This window comes from Delphinus delphis, chromosome 3, assembly GCF_949987515.2.
Source record: "Delphinus delphis chromosome 3, mDelDel1.2, whole genome shotgun sequence".
Taxonomy (NCBI): domain Eukaryota; kingdom Metazoa; phylum Chordata; class Mammalia; order Artiodactyla; family Delphinidae; genus Delphinus; species Delphinus delphis.
This window is the reverse complement of record NC_082685.1, coordinates 8,505,225-8,529,095: the sequence shown is the minus strand read 5'-3', so window position 1 is coordinate 8,529,095 and position 23,871 is coordinate 8,505,225. Positions and strand designations below refer to the sequence as shown.

Sequence of the window (23,871 nt, the reverse complement as noted above, 5' to 3'; positions counted from 1 at the left end):
CCGCTTCTCACGGGTGGGGGCTGGGAGGGGCAGGGCTGGAGGTGGGGGTGCGGACAAAGGGACCCCGCGCGCCTCCTCCCCGCCCGCCTCCTCCCCGCCCGCCCTCGCGCGCGCCCCGCTGGGCAGGCCACATCTGGAATTCATTGCTGCTGCCGCCGGAAAGGAGGCGGAGATAGGGCGGGGCAAGTGGGGGCCGAGGCGGCGCCTCTCCCGGTCCCCCTACGTCCCCGGTCCCCAGCCCCGGGACGCAGAGGAGCCCGGCGGGCAGTCCCAGCCCTAGCCGCGGCCGTCCCGGGGACGCAGACGCCAAAGCCCCTCCGGCCAGGGCAAGGACCCGGGTCGGCCTAGCCAGGTGAGCGTGCGTGGCGAGGGGGAAGCAGAAAGGGCGGGCCCTGGTCCCCGGAGGTCGCGGGATCGGAGCTAGGGGCGCCGGCCAGGGGTCGGGGGCGTCGCGGGCGCGCACGCGCCGCCCGTGCTCCTGCTGCACCGAGAGAGTGGTCATCGTGCTCCCTCTCCACGACCCCAAGAGGCCCCACTGCCTCAGCCGCGAACCCCCAGACTGAGCTCCCGCCTTCTCCAGCGGCAGGAAGTTGGCCCCGAGGAGAAGGCGGAATCCGAGCGCTTTCGGCCGGAGACTGGGAGGCTGGATGGCGTGCCCCCGGACCGGGGGTTTGGGGAGTGTGTATGGGGGAGGGGAGGACTCCCCTCTTTGCTGACTCCAGCTGGGCGAAGGCGAAAGGTGCCGCGCGCCGCAGTACCTCCAGGCCAAGGGGCGGGGCCCCAGAGGAAGGCAGTTGCCCACCTCCTCCACATCTGGTCCTCTGCCTCAGTTTCCCCGAGTTGTTCGGCTCTTCCAGTCCCCCCGCGGGGTCGTGGCTTTGTTCTGGAAGGAAACTGAACCTGACTGCGTGGCTCCGGCGTCTCTTCTTTCCCCTGGGACCCGGGGATGGGGCGTGGGTGAAGGCACCCGTGGCGCGGACCCCGCGTGGTTCCGGGCCCAGCCAAGCGTGGGAACCTCGCCCACTCCTCTGGCACGAGTTGACTCACCCGGGGATTTCCATCCCCTCTCCCGACTGTGCCCTAATCGGACGCTCCGGGCGCCACGCGCTGAGCCCACGGTCCCCCGCGTGGTGCGACACGCGTGCGGCATTCGCGGTGCAGCTGCTGCTGGGATCTGTCCCCACCTCTCCCCAGTCCTCTGGGAATATCGAGGCTGGGCCCCTGGCTGGACGCAGAGGAGCCCCCCACCCCCACTTGGAGATGTGTGGGTCACCCGCGTGTGGCTGTCGCGGGAGAGAGGAGGCGCGGCCCCAGAGGCAGCGAGTGTGGATACCGTGCATTCCACCGCCAGATAAGGAGGCCGAGACTGCAGCCCGAGGGCGGGGTCGGGTCGTGGCGCCGTCTCCACGGAGACGCCCAGCTGGGCTTCGCCTGGTGGGGGTGGCCTCCCAGCGGACCAGGGGCGTCTCCAGCCTCCCCTGCTGTTGTTTGGGCCTGGGCTGAGTTTAGGAGCCTCCGCCCTCGGGGGCCCACTGGGGCCTCGTTCGTTTGGTCATCCACCCACCCATCCATCCATCCATCCATCCATCCATCCATCCTACATGTTTTCTGAGCGCTTTCTGTATGCCAGGCATCATTCCAGGGAGTGAAAACAGACTTAGTTGCTGTCCTCTGACACACATTCTACCCTGGAAACAGACAGAAAACAAGAAATACAATCATTATTGCTGAAATTGGCAAGTGCTGTGAATATAATAAAAAGATGCTGAGGTAGAAAGGGCCTAGGGAAGGCGGCTAGGATAGCCTGGTGGTTAGAGGAGGCCGCCAAACAGAAACCTGAAAGATGGGCTTTGTGGGAAGGCCATGTCAGGTGGAGAAACAGCAGAGGCAAAAACTCTGAGGTAAGAACGGGGCTGACACGTCAGAGGCCAGTGTGGTTGCAGTGGACTGACCCTGGGGGAGAGTGGGAGGAGGCGAGGTGGGCAGGGGCCAGGCCATTTTAGGTAGTGGGGAGCCATGGAAGAATCTGGAGCTGAGGAGTGACATATTGGAGCTATAAATTTAAAAGCTCCCCCTGCATGGAGACTGGCAGTGTAGAGGGCAACTGAGGGGAAACCAAGCCTAGGGGGCTGCCCTAGGGCATGGGGCATGGGACCACTGAGTGCCCAGGGGAACAGTAACCACAGGGTCTGCCTCCATGGAACTTGGGGGAGGGTCTCCTGGAAGCCACTGAGGCTTCCTCTTGCCTTCTACTCTCCTAATCTCCCCCTGAACAGTCTTGGTCTGTCTCGCTTCCCTTCCCTCCAAACCCTGTCACTTGTCCCCCTTGCTCCATTTCAGGCCTGGCCATTCCCCAGTGCTGAGCCCAGGGACGTCTTCTGGGAGGGAGTCAGGCCCTATGTTAGCCAGGCCTGGGAGCCTGACACAGGGAGGGGAAGCAGGAAAGGCCTGGGGGTGACTGTGCCAGCCCCAACCTCCAGACCCTGTTTCCTCTTTCTGGGAAGCATGAACCTGCCTTAAGCAAGGTCCTAGTGGAGAAGACGGAGGCATCGTGGGCCTCAGATTCCCCTTCTCTAATGAACCACCCCTCCTGAGGCTGCCCAAAGTGAGGATCTTCCCCTCAGGGAAGAAGACAGACATTTTGGTCAGTCCCTGGGGTACGAGGGCTGAAACCATTTCTTTCTTTCTTTTTTTTTAAATAAATTTATTTATTTATTTATTTTTTGGCTGCGTTGGGTCTTTGTTGCTGCGCGCGGGCTTTCTCTAGTTGCGGCGAGCGGGGCTACTCTTCGTTGCGGTGCGCAGGCTTCTCATTGCGGTGGCTTCTCTTGTTGGGGAGCACGGGCTCTAGGCACACGGGCTTCAGTAGTTGTGGCACACGGGCTCAGTAGTTGTGGCTCACGGGTTCTAGAGCGCAGGCTCAGTAGTTGTGGCGCACGGGCTTAGTCGCTCCACGGCGTGTGGGATCTTCCTGGACCAGGGCTCAAACCTGTGTCCCCTGCATTGGCAGGCGGATTCTTAACCACTGCGCCACCAGGGAAGTCCTGAAACCATTTCTTATTTCCCTAGGAAGCGGCCATAAATCTTTCTCTTGGCTGCCAGACAAGAGAGGGGTCTGAGCGGCGGCGGAGGGGGCGGCCTTGGGACACACCCTGGGCTTCTAGCCCACCAGCAAGTGTGCTTCCCAGACCTGCGATGGGTCCTTGATTCTCAATTATGATCCCCAGGAGGGGCAGTAGGCCAGGGCCGCCTGGGGGCGTCTGGTCGGGGTGACCCAGCGGTCAGGCCGTGGTTCAAACTCTCCCCGGGGACATCCACACAGTCTTAATAATGTCCTGGAAAGAAGTGAGCTCCAACCGCCTGTAAAGGACCAGATCAGTAGTGCTAGCCATAGAGCGCCCCCAACTGGGCCAATCGAATGTCGAGGATGGAAAGCTCAGGCCAATAGGCGAATTGCTCAATGCCCTGGAATTGAAAATGAGCCAATCAGGGCGCGGGCTGTTTCTGGCCCGACGGCCGGTCTGGTAAGGCCCAGACCTGGGCCAAGCCGGCTGCAATGGGCAGAGGGCATCGGGGCGACCGGGGCTCGTCCGGCAGGGGAACAAGGAGCCTCTGTGTGGCGATCTGGGCGGGGCGACAGTCCCTGGGGATGTGCACAAGCCCTTCTCTGTTCCCAAACTAGGACGGATGTCCCTTCGCCCAGGGGGAGCAGCTGTCTCTATCGGGCCAGGAGCCAGGGCACCCCCTCTGAGGGGGTGTCCGGGACTGAGATGGCTGGACGACCCCGGAAGCCCCTCATCACTCCCAGGCTCACTGGGAACCGGCCTAACCAGCCTTTTCTGGAACGGTGCTCCTGGCACTCCTGGCGTGCACGTGGTCCTTGCTAGGCGTGTTTCCAGGGACCTGGGGAGGTCTCTTCCCACGGCCCCCCCGCATTGAACTAAAGGCTGGTCTGGAGCTTCCTCCTGGCTCCCCTGTGCCCCTCGTGAAAGGCAGTCACTGCACCAGCTCCTCTGAGACCCCGCCCCCCAACTACCAAGCTGGGGGGAGGCCATGAAGTCGGCCTCTCACCCTCTCTGCCCACGAGCATCTTCCCGCCCCTTCCCCCCACGGCTCAGTTTTCCTTGAGAGAGGGGTGACTCAGGCTTTCATGAAAGCGAATACCGTTCCCCCCTCCCCCCAGGGCTTCACGCCCCCTCACCACTCACATGGCTTCGCACAGCTGCCCCATCCTCCCAGCCAGGACCTCCCAGACGGGTCTCCTGTGGCTCCCCCATCCCATCACCCCCTCCCAGCCTCCCTGCACCGGATGTGACTGAGGAGCCGGGACTCAACCCTGTTTGTTCCAAGGGCCTCACATCTGGATTTCATCTTGGCTGGGGAGGGGTGTGCCAGCGCCCTGCCCACCACGCTAGGACCCTCTGTCCCAGGGCAGGGCTAGATGGTGCTGATGAGATCAGGCTGTTGGGAATCTTGCCTGGTTGGCTCACTCAGCATCCCTTACCAAAAGATTGGGAGGAGAGCACCTAGTCCCTAGCTGTGGGTGTGGCAGGAAGAGGGAAGCTAATAATATTAGCTAATAGTTATTGAGTGCCTGCTGTATGCTAAGGGTGCCTCGTGTATCGTTCAACGGGATTTTCCCATCACCCCTCTGAAGTGGGCTTTCTTCTCCCCACTGCACAGATGAGGCCATTGAGACTTAGAGGTCAAGTGTTGAGTGACTTGGCACAATATCCCACAGCGTGTCAGAGGTGGAGCGGGGTTGAACCTTGGATTGCCTGCAGGGTCTGAGTCCTTGAAAATGACGTGACCTCTGTGGTGCTCAAACCTCAGGTGTCTCCCCAAGACCTTATCTTGGGAACACGTATGGCCTCTAGGCTTAGACCCAGCCTGAAATCCAGGGCAGTGGGTGGATGGTGCTATCAGCGAGAGCATCTCACTGACCCAGGTTGGCAGGCGGCATGAGGCCTGAGGCTCCAGTGTTTTCAAGAAATGAGACAATCCCTCCAGGTCCTGGCGAAGACTCCCTCTCCGGGTAGGTGGGTAAGGCTTCCGGAAGTCCATTTTGTGTCTTTCATGCCCTTTGGGGGAGCTTCTGTTCCTCTGAAGGACACTGTAGCCTAGAGGTTATAGAGGCTTTGAAGTGGGTCTCTGAGGCTCTGGCCACTGACTAACTTTGAGGCTTTGGGAAAGTGAATTGAGCTCTCCGGTTTCCCATTTGTAAAGCAGAGATGATGATAATTCTGACTTCACGTGACAGAGTTGGGACTTGAACCACAGCCGTCCAGAGTCAGCCCAGGCAGCAGCCACGGCACTGACCCGTCTGTCTATCTTTTCTCTCTGCAGCTCTGACAGCCCCATGGCCCCAGCCGGCTACTAAGCCCCACCATGGGCAACGTGTACTCAGAGTACCTAAGCCCCAGCAAGGTCAAGGAACACTATAATTACACCAAGGAGAATCTGGACACGACGGAGACGCCCTCCCGCCAGGTGGCCTCAGCCCTCATCGTCATCCTCTGTTGCGCCATCGTGGTGGAAAACCTGCTGGTGCTTATCGCGGTCGCCCGCAACAGCAAGTTCCACTCGGCCATGTACCTGTTCCTGGGCAACCTGGCTGCCTCAGACCTGCTGGCGGGCGTGGCCTTCATAGCCAACACTTTGCTCTCGGGCTCTGTCACACTGGGGCTGACACCCGTGCAGTGGTTCGCCCGTGAGGGCTCCGCTTTCATCACGCTCTCCGCCTCTGTCTTCAGCCTCCTGGCCATCGCCATCGAGCGGCACGTGGCCATCGCCAAGGTCAAGCTCTACGGCAGCGACAAGAGCTGCCGCATGCTGCTGCTCATCGCGGCCTCGTGGCTCATCTCGCTGGTTCTCGGCGGCCTGCCCATCCTTGGCTGGAACTGCCTGGGCCACCTGGAGGCCTGCTCCACCGTCCTGCCACTCTACGCCAAGCCCTACGTCCTCTGCGTGGTGACCATCTTCTCGGTCATCTTGTCAGCCATCGTAGCCCTGTACATCCGCATCTACTGTGTGGTCCGCTCCAGCCAGGCCGATGTGGCTGGCCCGCAGACACTGGCCCTGCTCAAGACGGTCACCATCGTGCTGGGCGTCTTCATCTTCTGCTGGCTGCCCGCCTTTAGCATCCTCCTCCTGGACTATGCCTGTCCTGTCCGGGCCTGCCCTGTCCTCTACCAGGCCCATTACTTCTTTGCCTTTGCCACCCTCAACTCACTGCTCAACCCTGTCATCTACACATGGCGCAGCCGGGACCTGAGGCGGGAGGTATTACGGCCGCTGCAGTGCTGGCGGCGGGCAGCAGGGGTGCAAGGGGGGCGAGACGGGACCCCGGGCCACCGCCTCCTGCCTCTCCGCAGCTCCAGCTCCCTGGAGAGGGGCACACACATGCCCACATCACCCACGTATCTGGAGGGCAACACGATGGTCTGAGGGGCAAGTGGGCTGACAACCAGGCCACCACAGCAGAGGGCTCCATGGAGAGGCACCGGGTGCCCTGGGACAGAGACATGGGGCTGCCAAGCAAGATGCCCCCATTCCACAGACCTGGGTGATGCTGACGATATTTCACACCTGGGCTGGCTGACTGAGGCACTGACCAGGTGGATGGCACAACTGCAGCCGGGTCCTGGAGGCCAGCGAGGTGGCTGGAGTGACCTCTTCAGAACTGGATCGTGGGGAGGGCCGGGTGGGGGGCAGACCTGGAAAGAGCCCAGGTGACAGCAGGCAGGTGCTCGAGAGGAGCACAGCGCAGGGGCAGTCTGAGCCTCCGCCCTGTGCCTGACTTCCCTCTCTGAATTTAGCCCCCTTGCCACCTTCTCTTGTGGTTCCACTTCCCTAGAACCACTGTCCTGAGGGGCTGGAGACCTCCTCCCTGACCGTTCTGGGCGGCCCTGGCTAACAGTTCCCGGGCTCAAATCCACAGCTTCCCCAAATTTCACCAGCTGCCGCTTTGGCAACTTCTTCCCTTTCTTCTGACTCTCGTGAGTGAGATGCCAGGAAAGCACGTGGCGGTGGGGAACTAACCCCCATTCTCAGACCTCATTGGCCAATTGCACTATTCGGGGCACAGAGGAATCATCCAGGGCTAGAAAAACCGGTCTGGGGGCCTGAAGAGGGCTCTGGGCCTCCCAGTGGGGCAGGGTGGAATTGGAGAAAGTTCTAGGGGAGCTGTTGGTACAGGGCCCCAGACCCCCAAAAAACAACCACCCCCAAACTCTCTCACCTCCAGACCCAGCCGAGGTACCAGATCTCATAAGGCAGGGCAGCCTTGAGCCCGCCGTGCCTCCTTTCAGGTTGCATTGAACGGAGCATGGGGGTAGGGGTGCCGAGGACAACTGTGGGATGCCCTCCTGTTGCCCGCTTCAGAAGGACTTTGTTAAATTCTGTGGACAGATGGAAGGGACATTGCGGTACAAATGTATATTTATGTGTGTCTGTCAGTGTCTGTGTGTGTGTGTGTGTGATGTCTGTGATCCCTTCTGCTCACCCTGTTTCCCCAGAATCGATGCTATTTTGTCTCCCCACGTCTGTGTTGAAGCTACCAAAGAGGGATCTGGTCCCCGCACAGACTCCTTTGTAATTCCTTGCTTATGTCCCCACTTGAGAGCTGGGGTGCAGCTCACCTGGGGGAAGGAAACTTCACGCCTCAAAGTGATTTCTCATGACTGCAAAGGCTGGGAGAGGGGAATCTCTGGGGGGGCAAGGAGCCAGTCGGGGGCTTGTCTCCCCTCATACAGCTCCCCGGATGCCCCTCGTGCCTGAGACCCAGGCCCAGGCCAATAAACGGTTCAATGTCTCTTCCTGGTGGTTGTTGTCTTTTTAGGCTTAAGGTGGCAGTTCCCCTATTAGCATCCTGTGGCTGGGGGTGGATGGGACAGGGGAGGGTGGCTACTGCTCAGACAATTCATCCTTTGCCAGCCTTTCCTCGGTGCCCCCAGTCCTGGCCCAGCCAGAGACAGGATTGCAGTGGCTTCTGAGAAAACAGGGTCAACACTGACTTTCTCCCTAGGGTAGTTATCTGGCCCCTCCCAGTGATTAATTAGGCCCAGGACCTCCATGCTATCCTTCAAAGAGAGAGCCTGGCGGGCGGTGGGGTCCCCCTCTTCTTCATCCCCAGTACACATCCCTCCTGGGGAGCTAGAGAGATGGTCTTGGGAGACAAAGGCCCAGATACCGCTCTAAAGCACAGTGTTCCTGAAAGGAATGGCCCACCCTCCTCAAGCACTTTCCAGGCAGGAAGACAGAATCCTCAGGAGGCTGGAGTTACTATAAACTGCTTTTCTGGAGATGTGGGTTCAGAGAAGTTAAGTGAGCTGCTCAGGGTCACACAGCCGGTTGGGCCAGTGCCTGTCTGGATTTGAACTCAGGCGGGCTGACTCTAGATCCTGCCAGCTCCATCACTGGGTCAGAGAAAAGATCCTCAAACCCCTCTTTGCCATGGAAGGAGTGAGGAGTGTGGACTGCCAGCCTCCACCGGCAACAGCAGGATCCAGGATATGCCCAGCTGGGATGCAGCTGAAAGGTGGGTCCCTAGCTCGGCTCCAGAGTGACCCTCCCTCCTTTGCCCACAGGCACAGGGCCCAGCGGCTCCTTTGAAGATAGATCTGGAGCTTTGATGGGGAACCCAGGCCCTGAAGCTCCGCCCAGCAACACCAGCGCAAAGCTGGGGCAGCCAGCTGAAGCGAGGAGTGGGGCAGACGGTGGCCAGAAGCTGAGACCCACACCCCCCATCGGAATTCCCCTTCCTCCAGCAATTCAAAGACAACCTCTGGAAACCTGAGCCCTCGCTGGGATTGGGAGGAGGAAGAAGCACAGGCCAGGCCAGAGTCAATACATTTCCCGCAAACACCCACATGCTTCCTTCACCTGCTCCTTCAGGCATCCGCTCAAATGCCATCTCCTCAGAGAAGCCTGCCCTGACCACCTTCTTCCCTCTATCTAGCCCCTCACCTTCTTACCACCTGGCGGTGTAATACACATCGGTCTACTTCTCCCTAATTAAAATATTTACTTTTTTTTTTTGGCTGCACCACACAACACGTGGGATCTTAGTTCCCCGACCAGGGATCGAACCTGCGTCCCCTGCATTGGAAGCACAGAGTCTTAACCACTGGACCGCCAGAGAAGTCCCTTTTTTATTTAATTATTTTCCTAATTAAAATATGAACACCTTGCAGATAGGACTGCATCCTATTCACCACCATCTCTAGCATCTTTCTTAGTACTTGGCACGTTCCCACCAAAGGACCTTAGCACCTGCTGTTCCTTCTGTTGGGAATGATCTTCCTGCAGACATCTTTGTGACTCTTCTCTCCTCCTTCAAGTCTGTATTCAAATATCACACGCTGGGTGAGGCCTCTGGCCATGAACACAATTTTTTTTTTATCCTATATACCTCCCTTGCTACTCGCTCATACGCAACACATTTTGCTTCTTTATCTTGTTCATTTTATTATTATTATATTTTTGGCCATGCTGCGCGGCATGTGGGACCTTAGTTCCCCAACCAGGGATCAAACCCATGCCCCCCGCATTGGAAGCGCAGAGTCTTAACCACTGGACCGCCAGGGAAGTACCTGTCTTGTTTATTTTCTATTTCCCCTTTAGAATGCCAGTCCCATTCTAAATGCCAGACAGCAGGAGTTTTTGTCTGTCTTGCTCTCTGAATGGCCTCAGTGCTCAGAGCAGTAGCCAGCTCACAGTAGGTGCTCAATAAATGTTGAATGAATGAAAGCCAAAGCAAATGGGTGAATGTTAAGTGCTGTGAAGAAAATAAAATAGGAGAAGCAACAGTTTTAGGGTACTGTATTCTGAAGGGAAGGCATTATTATAGGCACTCTGACAGAGAAAGAAACTGAGGCACAGAGAGGTCAAGTAATGTGCCCAAGGTCACGGAGCATGTAAGTGGAGGGGTCTGGATTTGAACCCAGGCAGTCCTTTTATTGGGCTGCACCACTCAGCTTGTGGATCTTAGTTCCCCAACCAGGGATCGAACCTGGGCCCCCTGCAGTGGTAGCATGGAGTCCTAGCCACTGGACCGCCAGGGAATTCCCTTTTTTTTCTTTCCTTTTTCTTTTTTTCAGGCAGTCCTTGATTGAAGACCAAATCACATCTCATTCTCCTCAGTATGGCCGTCTGAAGAACTGATTTGCTAATATCTCTCAACTCTCAGAGCCTAGAATGGAATGGACCAACCTGTAGGGATGCAAGATGACTTTCACCTCCTTTTTCCCTACAGAGGCTGTTGGCTATTAGGGAGCATCAGAATCGCCTGGAAGAACCTGTTAACATGCAGATTCTTACTCTCCCCAGTCAGAGATTCTGATTAAATAGGTCTGGAGTTACTCTAGCGATGCATGTTTTTCATCAAGCCCTGCCAGTGATTAGAAAAAGCATCATCTTGGGACTTCCCTGGTGGTCCAGTGGGTAAGACTCCGAGCTCCCAATGCAGGGAGCCCAAGTTCGATCCCTGCTTGGGGAACTGGATCCCACATGCATGCCGCAACCAAAAGATCCTGCGTGCCACAGTGAAGATCCCATGTGCTGCAACTAAGACCCGGCACAGCAAAAATGAATAATAAATAAATATTTTTTTAAAAAAAGAAAAAGCATCATCTTGGGACCATATTCTGAGAACCATTCTAGACTCCTTAATCTAGAGCAGTGCTGTCTAGTAGAACTTTCTGTGGCCATTTAGCACGTGAAATGTGGCCAGTGTGAAGCTGAATTTTAACTTTAATTAATTTCAGTGTAACTGGCCACATGTGGCCATTGGCTACAGTGCTGACTGCACAATTCTAGATTCCATATCTGTAGTTTCTGCAGCATCTGAGCAGCTGAACTCACTTGGCGTGATGTTGCCATTTCAACAAAAATTCCCGTCTTCCACTATTATCATTGTGAATGACATTGTAGCTTCCGTACATCACTTTATGATTTTTGGACTATTTCTTTTAATAATGATATCAATGATATTCTGCTGTTAATGACAGAAAACACGAAATATTTGTACCTTAAATAAGAGAAATTAATTTCTCTCTCATATATAAGCGTTTCAGAGAAAATTGATCCTGGGTAAGAAGGACGATGCCCACTTACCCGCAGTCCAGGCTCCTGTCTTTCTGTCTGTTTATGTATCTATCTATTCACACATACATCTACCTAAATACTTCACTGTGTTTCCTAAGGACAAGACATTCTCTTATATAACCTCAGTAAAATTATCATAATCAGCAAATCTACAAACCTTAATCAGATTTCACCAATTGTCCCATTACCGACCTTTATAGCAGAAGAAACTCCCAGCTCACTTTTTGCATTCAGTTGTCTTTTTAGTTTCCTTCAATCAGAGCAGTTTCTGAACCTTTCTTTGTCTTTCATGACCTTGACATTTTGGAAAAATATAGGTCAGTAATTTGGTAGAATGTCCTTCAACATGGGTTTGTCTGATGTTTCCTCATGATTAAATTCAGGTTATGCAATTTTGGCAGAAATACCAAGGAAGTGATGCGTCTTTCTCAATTAGTTCCATCACTAGCAATGCTAACTGATCCCTTGGAAGTACCTGCCAAGTTTCTCCACTTTATTTTTTTTAATTAATTAATTAATTAATTTTTGGCTGCATTGGGTCTTCGTTGCTGTGCGCAGGCTTTACTCTAGTTGTGGTGAGCGGGGGCTCCTCTTCGTTGCGGTGCGCGGGCTTCTCATTGCGGTGGCTTCTCTTGTTGTGGAGCACAGGCTCTAGTCACACGGGCTTCAGTAATTGCGGCACACGGGCTTCAGTAGTTGTGGCTCGCGGGCTCTAGACCACAGGCTCAGTAGTTGTGGCTCATGGGCTTAGCTGCTCCTCAGCATGTGGGATCTTCCCGGACCAGGGCTCGAACCTGTGTCCCCTGCATTGGCAGGTGGATTCTTAACCCCTGCGCCACCAGGGCAGCCCACATTTGTTACTGCTGATGAACCTGCACGGACACACTGCGGTTTCCCATAATTTGGTACTGGCTGATGGCATCCCCTTATGTCATTTAACAGGTTCCTTTGTCCCCAAATTCAAGAATTGAAAGATATTCAATTCTTTCTAGGTGGTGCTGGAAACTCACCAGGAGGATATGATGTCTGGCTGTCTCTCTCTTTTACTGAGGACTAAGACTGATCAAGGGGTTCACGTGCCATCAGCCTGATCCTGTGTTTGTAAATTCCCCATCCGACTGTCCCCTAATGGTTTGATCACCCGTGGACTGTCGCTTGGACCTATCATTTCATTAGTCATCTTCAAAGGGATTCTAATCCATCTCCCCATCCTCGCATTCTGGCCATCTTTCTCATTTGTCTACAAAACAAATGTACTTCCCCAAAGTCAGACATCCGACATCCACCACCTTTCCCTAAATGTCTTGTCTGAGAATAGTTAAATCTGTCACGAAAGGGAAGTGAATTTGGGTAGGTGTGACTCATTGTCGGCGGCATTTGTGGGGTTAGTTTCAAGAGTGCATACTCTAAAGTTAAAACAAAAACCGAAAGGGCTTCCCTGGTGGCACAGTGGTTAAGAATCTGCCTGCCAATGCAGGGGACATGGGTTCGAGCTGTGGTCTGGGAAGATCCCAGATGCCGCGGAGCAACTAAGCCCACGAGCCACAACTACTGAAGCCCGCACACCTAGAGCTCATGCTCCGCAACAAGAGAAGCCATTGCAATGAGAAGCCTGCACACCGCAACGAAGAGTAGCCCCCGCTTGCTGCAGCTAGAGAAAGCCTGCGTGCAGCAACGAAGACCCAATGCAGCCGAAAATTAAAAAAAATAAGTAAATAAATTTATATTAAAAAAAAAAACCCAAAACAAAAAACAGATTTGAATCTCAAATCCAACACTTGACAACCCAAGTAGACTTTTGGCAAATCATCTGACAAGTCTAATCTGGTTTCATCATCTGTAAAATGGTATGTTCATAATCCCAACCTCAAATGCAAAATGGTACTGCCACTTTGGAAAACAGTTTGGTAGTCTCTTAGAAAGCCAAACATAAACTTACCATGAAACTCAAAATAATTACGCTAAGTGAAAGAAGTCAGACACAAAATATCATAAATTGTATGGTCCATTATATGAAATATCCATAAGAAGCAAGTCTATAGAGACAGAAAGTAGATTGGTGGTTGCCTGGGGTTGAAGGTAGGAATGGGGATTAACTGGAAACAGGCATGAGGATTCTTATTGGAGTGACAGAAATATTCCATAACTGGATTGTGATGATAATTGCACAACTTGGCAAATTTACTAAGAAAACATTGATTTCTACTTTTTTTTTTCTTTTGCAGTACGCGGGCCTCTCACTGTTGTGGCCTCTCCCGTTGCGGAGCACAGGCTCCGGACGCGCAGGCTCAGCGGCCATGGCTCACGGGCCCAGCCGCTCCGTGGCATGTGGGATCTTCCCGGACCGGGGCACGAACCCGTGTCCCCTGCATCGGCAGGCGGACTCTCAACCACTGCGCCACCAGGGAAGCCCTCTACATTTTAAAATGGGTTGAAATTTTGTGGTATATACATTTTACTTCAATAAGCTTATTAAAAAGTAATTCCAACCTCTCAAAATACTTATTGAACACTCTATTTTATTCCTACCCTCAGAGATCTTACATTCTAGTGGGGGAGACAGGCCATAAAAGTAAATATATAATACAATGTTAGGAAGTTTCCATTATGGAAAACAGTATGGAGGTTCCTCAAAGGAGTAAAAATAAAACTATCATATGATCCATCCATCCCACTTCTGGGTGTATATCCAAAGGAAATGAAATCAGTATCCTAAAGAATATCTGCACTCCCATGTTTATTGCATCATTACTCACAGTAGGCAAGATATGGAAACAACCTAAGTGTTTGTCAATGGATGAATGAATAAAGAAAACATCATACGCACATAAACATACACACACAGGGAATATTATTCGGCCATAAAAAAGGAAATCCTGCCACTTGCAACAATATGGATGAGCCTGGAGGACATCATGCTAATTGAAGTAAGCCAGAAACAGAAAGACAAATACTGTATGATTTCATTTACATGTAAAATCTAAAAAAATCAAACTCACAGAAGCACAGAGTAGGATGGTGGTTCCCTGGGGCTGGGGGATGAGGGAAAGGAGGATATGTTGCTCAAAAGATTCAAGCTTTCAATTATAAGATGTATAAGTTTTGAGAATCTAAAGTACAGCATAGTGATTATAGTTAATAAAATTGTATTGTGTTTTTGAAATTTGCTAAGACAGTAATGTTCTCACTACACACAAGAAATGGTAACTAACTGAGGTGATAGATGTGTTAATTAGCTTGATTGTAGCAATCATTTCACAATGTATACATAAGTCAAATCATTGCATTGTACACCTTAAACATATGCAATTTTTATTTGTCAATTATACCTTACTAAAGCTGGGGGGAAATGCTTCTTAAACTTCCTAAGTGGGGAGGGTGTGAAAAAAAATACAGCTACCTGGGCCCTACCAGGGCCTGGAGAATCTGACTCCAGGGCCCAGGACTCTGCATTTTATACTGTACCCCTCCTGATGTGAACCATCCTTGACTTACAGTTTTCAAAATGCTGATTTGGGGCTGGTTTTAGGCTGTAAGATATTGCCCAGAGGAAATATGGCTGGAATGAGGCCACTGGTTTGTCACTTCTATGGGTCTAAATCAGTCCTTCTCATCCAGGGTGATTCCACGCACCCACGGGATCTTTGGCGATGTCTGGAGACATTTTTGATTGTCCCGCCTGGGGGTAGGGGCGCTACTGGCGTCTAGTGGGTAGAGGTCAGGGATGTCACTAATCACCCTGCAATGCACAAGACAGTCTCCCATGACAAAGGCTCATTGGCTCCAAGTATCCTAAAGTGGTGTCCAGGCAGTGGTGCCTGCCCTTCCGGGTCCTTCCGGCTGGTCAGCTGGTTCACCTGGGAGAGTGGAGATGCCCTGACTGGAGTCTCTCTTTGTCAGGTAGTTGTAATAACTTGGTGATTGCTTTGGAGAGGCAGTTTTGGCTAACTAGCGGTCATTTCTGGGAAGGAGGGGTTTCATGTGAAGTTCTTCGATTCAGTGGCTAGAGCGGGCCCCATTCTCACCCCTGCTCCGCGTGGTGAGGACGATTTTGTTTGCAGCTCAGGAGTGGACACGGTGTGTTTTGACTTCGTGTGCCAGGAGGTGAGTGATGCCTGGAGGGCTGACCACTGTTTTTCTCTAGGGACTGGTGGCTGCAAATGGGCGGTGGCCATGGGACCCAGGCCAGTTGAAGATGGCTGGGGTGGGCTGAGGGAGGCAAGGTGGGACCTATGTGTCTTAGAAGGAAGAAAGGAATGAGGCCCAAGCTTGAAGTGGGTGACAGAACTGAGGAGAAGTACCCTGGACCAAAGCACTCATTCCAGGGGTGGAATTACTGGGTCAGAGGGCAGGAGTACATTTAGCCTTAGTAGATATTGCCAAATCATTTTCCAAAATGGCTGTACCATTTGGGGCTCTTCCAGCAACACAGGAGAGTTCTGGTCTTACTAAAACTTGTGAGCATTTGTTTTTTCATTTTAGTCATCCTGGCATGGATGGGTGTATGTGGGAGCTGTTAACCACATTGAGGTTTCATTTTGCGTTTCCCTGATGACTGATGAAACTGAGTAGCTTCCCATTTGAGTCTTGGCCATTTAGATATCCTCTTTTATGAAGTGCCTGTTCAACTCTTTTGTCTACTTAATGTAAAAGAGATTGCCTGTTTTTTTCTTATTGAACTCTCTGTGTATTGTAGATACAAGTCCTTGGTTTTCAGACATATGTCTGTGGCTTGTCTTTTAGTGGTATCTTTTGATGAACAAATTCATTTTAATACAGCCTGGCATATTTTCCTTTATGATTAAAGTGCTTTGTGTCCTGTTGAAGAAACACTCACCTACTCCAAAGTCACGAAGAAGCTCTATGTCTTATTTGAAAAGCTTTCTTGACTTTGCTTTCGCATTTAGATCTGCAAGATCTGGAATTGAGTTTTGTATGTGGTGTGAGGTAGGGATCAGAGTTCACTTCCTTCCATAGGGCCATCCAGTGGGGCCAGCACCATTTACCAAAAAGACCATCCATTCACCAATGCTTTGCCAGTTGTTTTTTTTTTTTTTTTTTTTTGTGGTACACAGGCCTCTCACTGTTGTGGCCTCTCCCGTTGCGGAGCACAGGCTCCGGACGCGCAGGCTCAGTGGCCATGGCTCACGGGCCCAGCCGCTCCGCGGCATGTGGGATCTTCCCGGACCGGGGCACGAACCCGTGTCCCCTGCATCGGAAGGCAGACTCTCAACCACTGCGCCACCGGTGAAGCCCTTGCCGCTTGTTTTTGTTTCACATAAATAATATAGCCACATGGTCCAGCGTTCCAAAAGGGCAAAAAGATTCAGAAAAATTCCTTTGCCAATAGATTTAACCCTGCTAATTAACATTCCTTATCTCCAGGAATTTATCCGTGTCTTGTCTCTTTCCCAAGATTTTATGTGTAAATAAGTAAGTATACATAATTCCTTCCATCCCCCCCTTTTTTTACATAAACAGTAGCACACTGTGCATTCCGTCCTATGTCTTTTTTTACACCCACTTACAGATAGGAAACAACCTCTAGGATATTATATAGAAAAATATTCTTTTATTTTTTGTTGTTGTGGAGTCTGTCACCGTATGAATGGTAAACAATTCCTTTATCTAATCCCCACTGATGGGGAACTAGGTTCTTCCCAGTATTTTGCTACAGACAAGGCTCAATGAATGGCTGTGTCCACTTCTCTCTCTCTCTCTTTTTTTTTTTTTTTTGGCCACACGGCCCGGCTTGTGGGATCTTAGTCCCCGACCAGGGATTAAACCCCAGGCCCTGGCAGTGAAAGGGCCGAGTCCTAACCACTGGGCCACCATGTGCAGTCCTAACCACTGCACGTGTTTGTGAGTACATCTTAGGAGCAATTCCCAGAAGTAGAATAGCTGAATAAAAGGGTGTGCATTTGTTGTTTTGATGGATGTTTGCAGACTGAGCAGTTAATGTGGGGGAAGAGGCATCACACGCTCACTCATGCAGGGCTACCTGAGCCTTTGCTGTGTGCCAACTACATCGTAGGTACTTTGCTAGGTGCTGGCATAAAGTTATCACCCCAAAATGTGTGATCACCAGCTGAGGCAAAGGCTCTAAAAGAAAGATCTGTGGTTTTAAGAGCCTATCGAGACACCCTGATAGTGTTGGGGGAGGTCAGAAAAGGCTCCTTGAAGGAGGTGATGGGTGAGCTAAAATAGGAAGAACGACTAGCGATTCTCCAAGTAGGAGAAGTAGGCATATGGAGCAACAGGGCTTTCCAGTTTAAAGGAACAGCAAGTGCTAAAACCTTGCAATAATTATTTATGGCCGAATAACAAAAAGCCCCACGGTCTAGTGGCTTAGAACACTACCACCCATGTATTCTGCAAGATGCTATGGAAAAACCCAAATGAACTTTTTGGCCAACCCCACATTATCATTCAGCGGTTTCTATAGGTTGGGAAATGGGGAGCAGCAAAGTGAGCAGTTCCAGCTGGAGGGGTCTCATGAGGTTACAGTCAGATATAGGCTGGGGCTACAGTCGTCTGAAGGCTTGACTGGAGCTGGAGGAACCACTTCCAAAGCAGCTCACTCACATGGCTGACAAAATGGTTCCTCTTCCCATGGGCATCCCCGTGGGGCTCCTTGAGCATCCTCACAACATGGTGGCTGGCTTCCCCCATGAGAACAAGGTGGTGCTGTGATGGCTTTTATGGCCTAGCCTCAGAAGTCCTGCACCTTCACTTCCAGGGAGTGGCCCTGATTCACTGTTGGAGAGGACTCCACAAAGGCATGAATACTGAGGCAAGGAATGTTGGAGGCCCTCTAGTAGGCTGGCTTCCACAGCCCTGAGGCAGGAAGGGGTAGGGAGTGTCCAGGATGTAGCTCAGCTGGGGTGAGTCAAGGGATGACTGGCAAAAGCTGATGTGGGCAGAGCTAGGGGTTGGCTGTAGGGGTAGGGCTGTAGGGCTTTACCCTAAGAGCACTGAGAAGCCATTCAGGTACCTTCAGTGGGGCAGGGAGGAGGTGATACGATCAGATCTAGATTCTAAGAAGATCCTTCCCAGTTCCTTGCAGAGAATAGGTGGTGAGAGGGCTTAGTGGCAGCCCAGGAAGGAGGCCGGGCAGGCATCCGGGACAGAGGGGAGGATGACCTGAGCTGGGGTGGTAGCCCTGGAGGGGCAGATCAGCTAATGGACTCAAGGGCTGTTTGAAGGAAAACCCCTCCAGGCTTGGCAGTAAGCCTCCTTTGGTCCCAAACAGAAAGCCCTTCGCCCGCTCAAGGGCCCTGCAAAGGAGCAGGCTGGTTTGCCCAGCATACCCCAGAGTTGGTTTCCCCAGATCCGATTTCCGGTCACTTGAGCCTGGAGAGAGAGCGTGCGAGGGCTGCCCTTGCGGTCTTCCTGCCTGGCCGCCTGCCTGGAGTGAGAGTGGCGAAGTGTTCCTGTTGAACCCTGGAGTGCCGCTGTCACCGCCCGGGGCCTCTGCTGGGCTGGCACCAAGTGAGAGCTCAGACTAATTCCCCAGCATGTGGCGTGACTCAGCTTCGGCCTTCTGCCTGACTGTGGCTCCGGACACGTGACCATCCCTCCACCAGCCCTGTGCTCTGGGCTGCCTGGACCTTGGTTGTGCTGACCCCTGGTCTCTCCTGGCCTCTTGAGTATGGCCCTCTAGCTAGAGGCAGGAACGTGGCCTGGGAAGCAGGGAGCTGGGGCAGATCTTCTGAGGGGTTTGTGAACGCTACCGAGAGGTGGGGTCAGAGTGAATGCCCACAGGAGCTGAATCTAACTTTCTGGAAGTTCCGGTTGCTTCTCTCAAGGGATGAGCCCATTTCTAGGTGGGGAAGGAGTCTCTGGTGGTCCAGCCAGTCACTCTGGAGCCTCCTGGAAGCTATCAATATCCCTTCCCCATGACCTTGACTGATATATTACTGGTCAGGTGAGTCGAGTGAGGCAGGTGATTCAGGGATTAAAGACAGAACCTCGGGCTTCCCTGGTGGCACAGTGGTTGAGAGTCCTGCAGGCGACACGGGTTCGTGCCCCGGTCCGGGAAGATCCCACATGCCGCGGAGCAGCTGGGCCCGTGAGCCATGGCCGCTGAGCCTGCGCGTCCGGAGCCTGTGCTCCGCAATGGGAGAGGCCACAACAGTGAGAGGCCCGCGTACCGCAAAAAAAAAAAAAAAGACAGAAACTGGGTTTGCAAGTGATCTGATTCGGGCCTCAGTCTCCCTGTTTGTGAACTGGAAATCACTGTGTTGTGGGGCAGAAAACAGCTCTATACCTACCAACATTTGCATCAGGCACCTCCCAGGTGCGATCTCCCATGTCCTATATATTTATTTAACCGATATTTGGATTCCTACTGAGTGAGCCCTTGGAGGTCAGCTGTGAACGAGGCAGATCACCAAGTCCTTGCCCTCTGGAGCTCAGTCTTTGCAGGGGTCGGCACACTAAGGCCCATGGTCTAAATCTAGCCAGCCAAGTTTGTTTTTTTTTTTTGTCTGTGCCACACCGTTTGCAGGATCTTAGTTCCCCCACCAGGGATTGAACCTGGGCCCACGGTAGTGAAAGCACCAAGTCCTAATCACTGGACAACCAGGGAATTCCTTGGCCTGTCAAGTTTTTATAAATAAAGTCTTATTGGAATACAGCCATACCTATTCATTTGTGTATTGTCCATGGCTGTTTTTACAAGGGCAGCACTGAGTAGTTAAAACCGAACATGTGGCCCACAAAACCTAAAATATTTACTATCTGATCCTGTATAGAAAAACTGCTGACCTCTGCTCTGCTCTAGTGGAACAGAAAGGCTACAACAGACGGAAATGAGTCTGTGACAGTGGTAAATGCTATGAAGCAACAGGATAATAGGAGAGAGAGACTGGGGGTGAGGGGTTGCTTCCAGGTGGGCAGGGGGAAGCCTCTGGGTAGTAGCAATCTTTGAGCTGTGAATCTCCCAGAAAAGTGGCCTGGGCAGAATTGACAGCAAAGGCAAAGCCCTGCGGCACTTAAGAGCTTGAAAGACTGAAAGTGGGTCAACGAAGCTGGAGCTCAATGAGGGGGAAATGAGCTGCATCCAGGCAGGACCCTGTAAATGGAGTTAAATGCTTACATTTTATTTCAAGGGCAATGAGAAGTTCTGGAAAGTTCTAGTGGGAAAGAAAAGGGCATTAACATTTTTTTAAATTAATTAAAATTTATTCTTGGCTGCATTGGGTTTTCGTTGCTGCGCGCGGGCTTTCTCTAGTTGCAGCGAGAGGGGGCTACTCTTCGTTGCAGTGCGCAGGCTTTTCATTGTGGTGGCTTCTCTTGTTGCAGAGCACGGGCTCTAGGCACGCGGGTTTCAGTAGTTGTGGCGCACGGGCTTGGTTGCTCCACGGCACGTGGGATCTTCCTGGACCAGGACTTGAACCAATGTCCCCTGCATTGGCAGGCAGATTCTTAACCACTGTGCCACCAGGGAAGTCCCACATTTTTTTTTTTTAATGCCCTCTGGATGCAGTGGTCTGGGAGACTGGGGAAGAAAGAGGCTGTTACAATAGCCCCGGTGAGAGATGATGGCAGTCTGGGTTGGAGCGGCAGCCCAGTCAAAAAGCAGAAAGACCTGGGTGTATTTCATCAGAGGAAGAACAAACAAAGATTGCTCACCTCCTGCATGTGAGGGAAGAAGAGGAATTAGAGGTGGTGCCTGGCTTTTTGTCTCTGAGCAACTTGAGAGCAGAGCAGCTGGGCTGGAAGCCCAGCTTTGGCACCAACTTGCTGGGGGCCCTTAGGCAAATCTTTGTCCCTGAGCCCTTGCCCCATCTGTAAAATGGGTCAAATCATCCCTTGGCAAAGGGATTAAAAAGAGAACCTACCTGAGAGGGAGGCTCCAATAAGTGCAGCTGCTCTCCTGTGAGCTGAGGCCCCTGAAGAGGGCAGGTCAGCTCATCTATCTCCTCTTCCTTCCCTGTCCTGTGAGCGCCCCCTTTCCTAAGGTGAGTTAGGAACCCACATGCTGGCTTCTGACAGGTCTACAGGGCTTGACAGCTGGGTCACTGTTTTACATTCAGGCTTTGGAACTAAAGACACCTGGATTCATTGTCCCTGCTGCTTACTGAGCCTGTGATCTTGGGTATAAGCAGCTTCCTTTGTGACAAATATCCTAGACCATGGGAAATGGGGGTCCTGATATCTCCCTTTATGGCGGCTAAGGATTAAATTAAATAACTCCTAAAGATTCTGGTACAGTAAGAACAGAAGTGCTGATTAAATATGAAATTAATAGCTATTAGTTCTATTCCTAATATTTCAGCCCTCCTGGATCCTGCCCTGTGTGGGTAATGCATGGCAACCAGAGGGTCTGAGGTCCACTTCTAGAATCTCTCCACCAGCTGTCGGAGGAACCTAGTTTGTGTGTGTTTACCAACATGTTCACTTGTAAATCTTAATACAAAAATGTAAATATATGCCATAACTTCTAACTCCATTCTGATGCTTTTTTTGTTGTTGTGGCAGATAAGTACTTTTTTTTTTCAACTCAACCCTATCCTATGAATGGTTTATTTCTTCTTTATTGCGGTAAAAAACACATAGCATTTACATCTTAACCTTTAAGTGTATAGTACAGTAGTGTTAACTACATGCACATTATTTTGCAGCAGATCTCTGAAACTTTCATCTTGTAAAACTGAAACTCCATTCCCATTGAATGAATCCCCTCCCCCCCCACCCCCCCAGCCCCTGGTAACTACCATTGTTCTTTCCCTTTCTACAAGGCGACTAAATTAGATACCTCAAATAAGTGGAATCATGCAGTGTGTCTTTTGGTGACTGGCTTATTGCACTTAGCATAATGACCTCGAGGTTAATCCAGGTTGTTGCAAAAGGGCAGGATTTGCTGAATAATCCACTATATGTATATGCCACATTTTCTTTATCCATTCATCTATCCAAAGACATTTAGGTTGCTTCCACCTCTTGGCTATTGTGAATAGTGCTGCTATGAAGGTGGGTGTGCAAGTATCTCTTTGAGATCCTGTTTTCTATTCTTTTGAATATATATCCAGAAGTGGGATTGCTGTATCATATGATAATTCTATTTTTAATTTTTTGAGGAACCTTCACGCTTTTTTCTTTCTTTTTTTTAACTTTTGGCCGTGCTGAGTGGCATGCGGGGTCTTAGCTCCCTGACCAGGGATCACACTCGTGCCACCTGAAGTGGAAGCACGGAGTCTTAGCCACTGGACAGCCAGGGAAGTCCCCACACTTTTCTATAGCAGCTGCACTATTCTAAATCCCTACCAACAGTGTACATGGGTCCTAATCTCCGTGTTCTCCCCAATACTTTTTGTTCTGATGGTGGCCATCCTAATGCCTGTGAAGTGATCTCATTGTGTGTGTTTTTTATTTAATTAATTAATTGGCTGCGTTGGGTCTTTGTTGCTGCAAGTGGGCTCTCTCTAGTTGCAGCGAGCAGGGGCTACTCTACGTTGTGGTGCACGGGCTTCTCGTTGCGGTAGTTTTTCTTGTTGCGGAGCACAAGCTCTAGAGTGCAGCCTCAGTAGTTGTGGTGCACGGGCTTAGTTGCTCCACGGCATGTGGGATCTTCCTGGACCAGGGATCGAACCCGTATCCCCTGCATTGGCAGGCGGATTCTCAACCACTGTGCTACCAGGGAAGTCCCCTCATTGTGGTTTTGATTTGCATTTCCCGGATTGGTCATGTTGAACTTCTTTTCATATGCTTGTTGTCCATCTGTACCTACTTTATGGAACTGTCTATTCAAATCCCCTGCCTGTTTTTTAATTGAGTTGTCTTTGCATTGTAGGAATTCCTTATACATTCTGGATATTAAGTCTTTATCAGATATATGATTTGCAAACATTTTTCTCCCATTCTATTGGTTGCCTTTTCACTTTGATTCCTTTGCTGTGCATGAGTTGGGGTTAGGATTATTTTAATGTAGTCCCATTTGTCTATTCTAGCTTCTGTGACCTGTGCTTTTGGTGTCATATTCAAGAAATCATTGCCAAGTCCAATGTCGCGAAGCTTCCCCCCCCGCCCCCCCCCCCCACATTTTCTTCTAGGAGTGCCATAGTTTTAGGTTTAGGTTTAGGTCTTTAATCCATTTTGAGTTAACTTGTATATACGGTGTAAGGTAAGGGTCCAGTTTCATTCTTTTGCATGTAGATAGCCGGTTTTCTCAGCACCATGTGTTGAAGAGATTATCCTTGCTCAAGTTCTGGTGTTTTTTAAAGCACACAGACTGTGGAAGTGGCCCAGGTCTCCCTACCAGTGAGATCTTTGGTGCTACTCGCGTATTTTGTGCATCCTCAACATTTTCTGGAGTAAGTGCTATTAGACCCTTTTCACAGATGAGGAAACTAAAGCTGGGTCCAAATGACCTGCCCAAGATCGTCATAGTAAGCAAATAGCTGTAGGTGGGATTGGAACTGAGGACTTGAACTCTAGTGCCCACATCCTGGAACACCCTGAGGATGTTCCTCATTTTTTCCCTAGCAGGCGGGGAAAGAACGAATGAATGAAGGTCTCAGGCAAAGCTCCCAGCAAACGGAGGAGCTTGGACAAGCCCACTGCTCCACGCGGGGGTGCGCTCCCGTCCCGCGCATGCGCGGCCCCTACGCAGGGCCAGCCACACTGCGTCTACCCACACATGGTACGGCCTCCCTCCGTGTGGTACGGCCCGCTTTCCCCCACGCCCAGGCCGGGATGGTACGCGCTGCCTCCGCTCGCCGCCCCTCCCCATCGGTTTCCGCGCGAAAAGCCAGGGCTGCC

General features: G+C 51.7%; 1 protein-coding gene across 1 annotated transcript; it reads left to right on the top strand.

The window, feature by feature from the left end:
* The first annotated feature begins 224 nt into the window (after positions 1–224).
* Positions 225–7,809, top strand: S1PR2 (sphingosine-1-phosphate receptor 2). Its single transcript, XM_060006603.1, has 2 exons — positions 225–352; positions 5,347–7,809. The coding sequence occupies exon 2, from the start codon at positions 5,389–5,391 to the stop codon at positions 6,445–6,447; it is 1,059 nt and encodes a 352-aa protein (XP_059862586.1). The 5' UTR covers positions 225–352; positions 5,347–5,388; the 3' UTR covers positions 6,448–7,809.
* Positions 7,810–23,871: the final 16,062 nt, after the last annotated feature.

Coding starts and splice junctions, on each gene's coding strand:
- S1PR2 (XM_060006603.1), top strand. CDS start 5,389: ATGGGCAACGTGTACTCAGAGTACCTAAGCCCCAGCAAGGTCAAGGAA.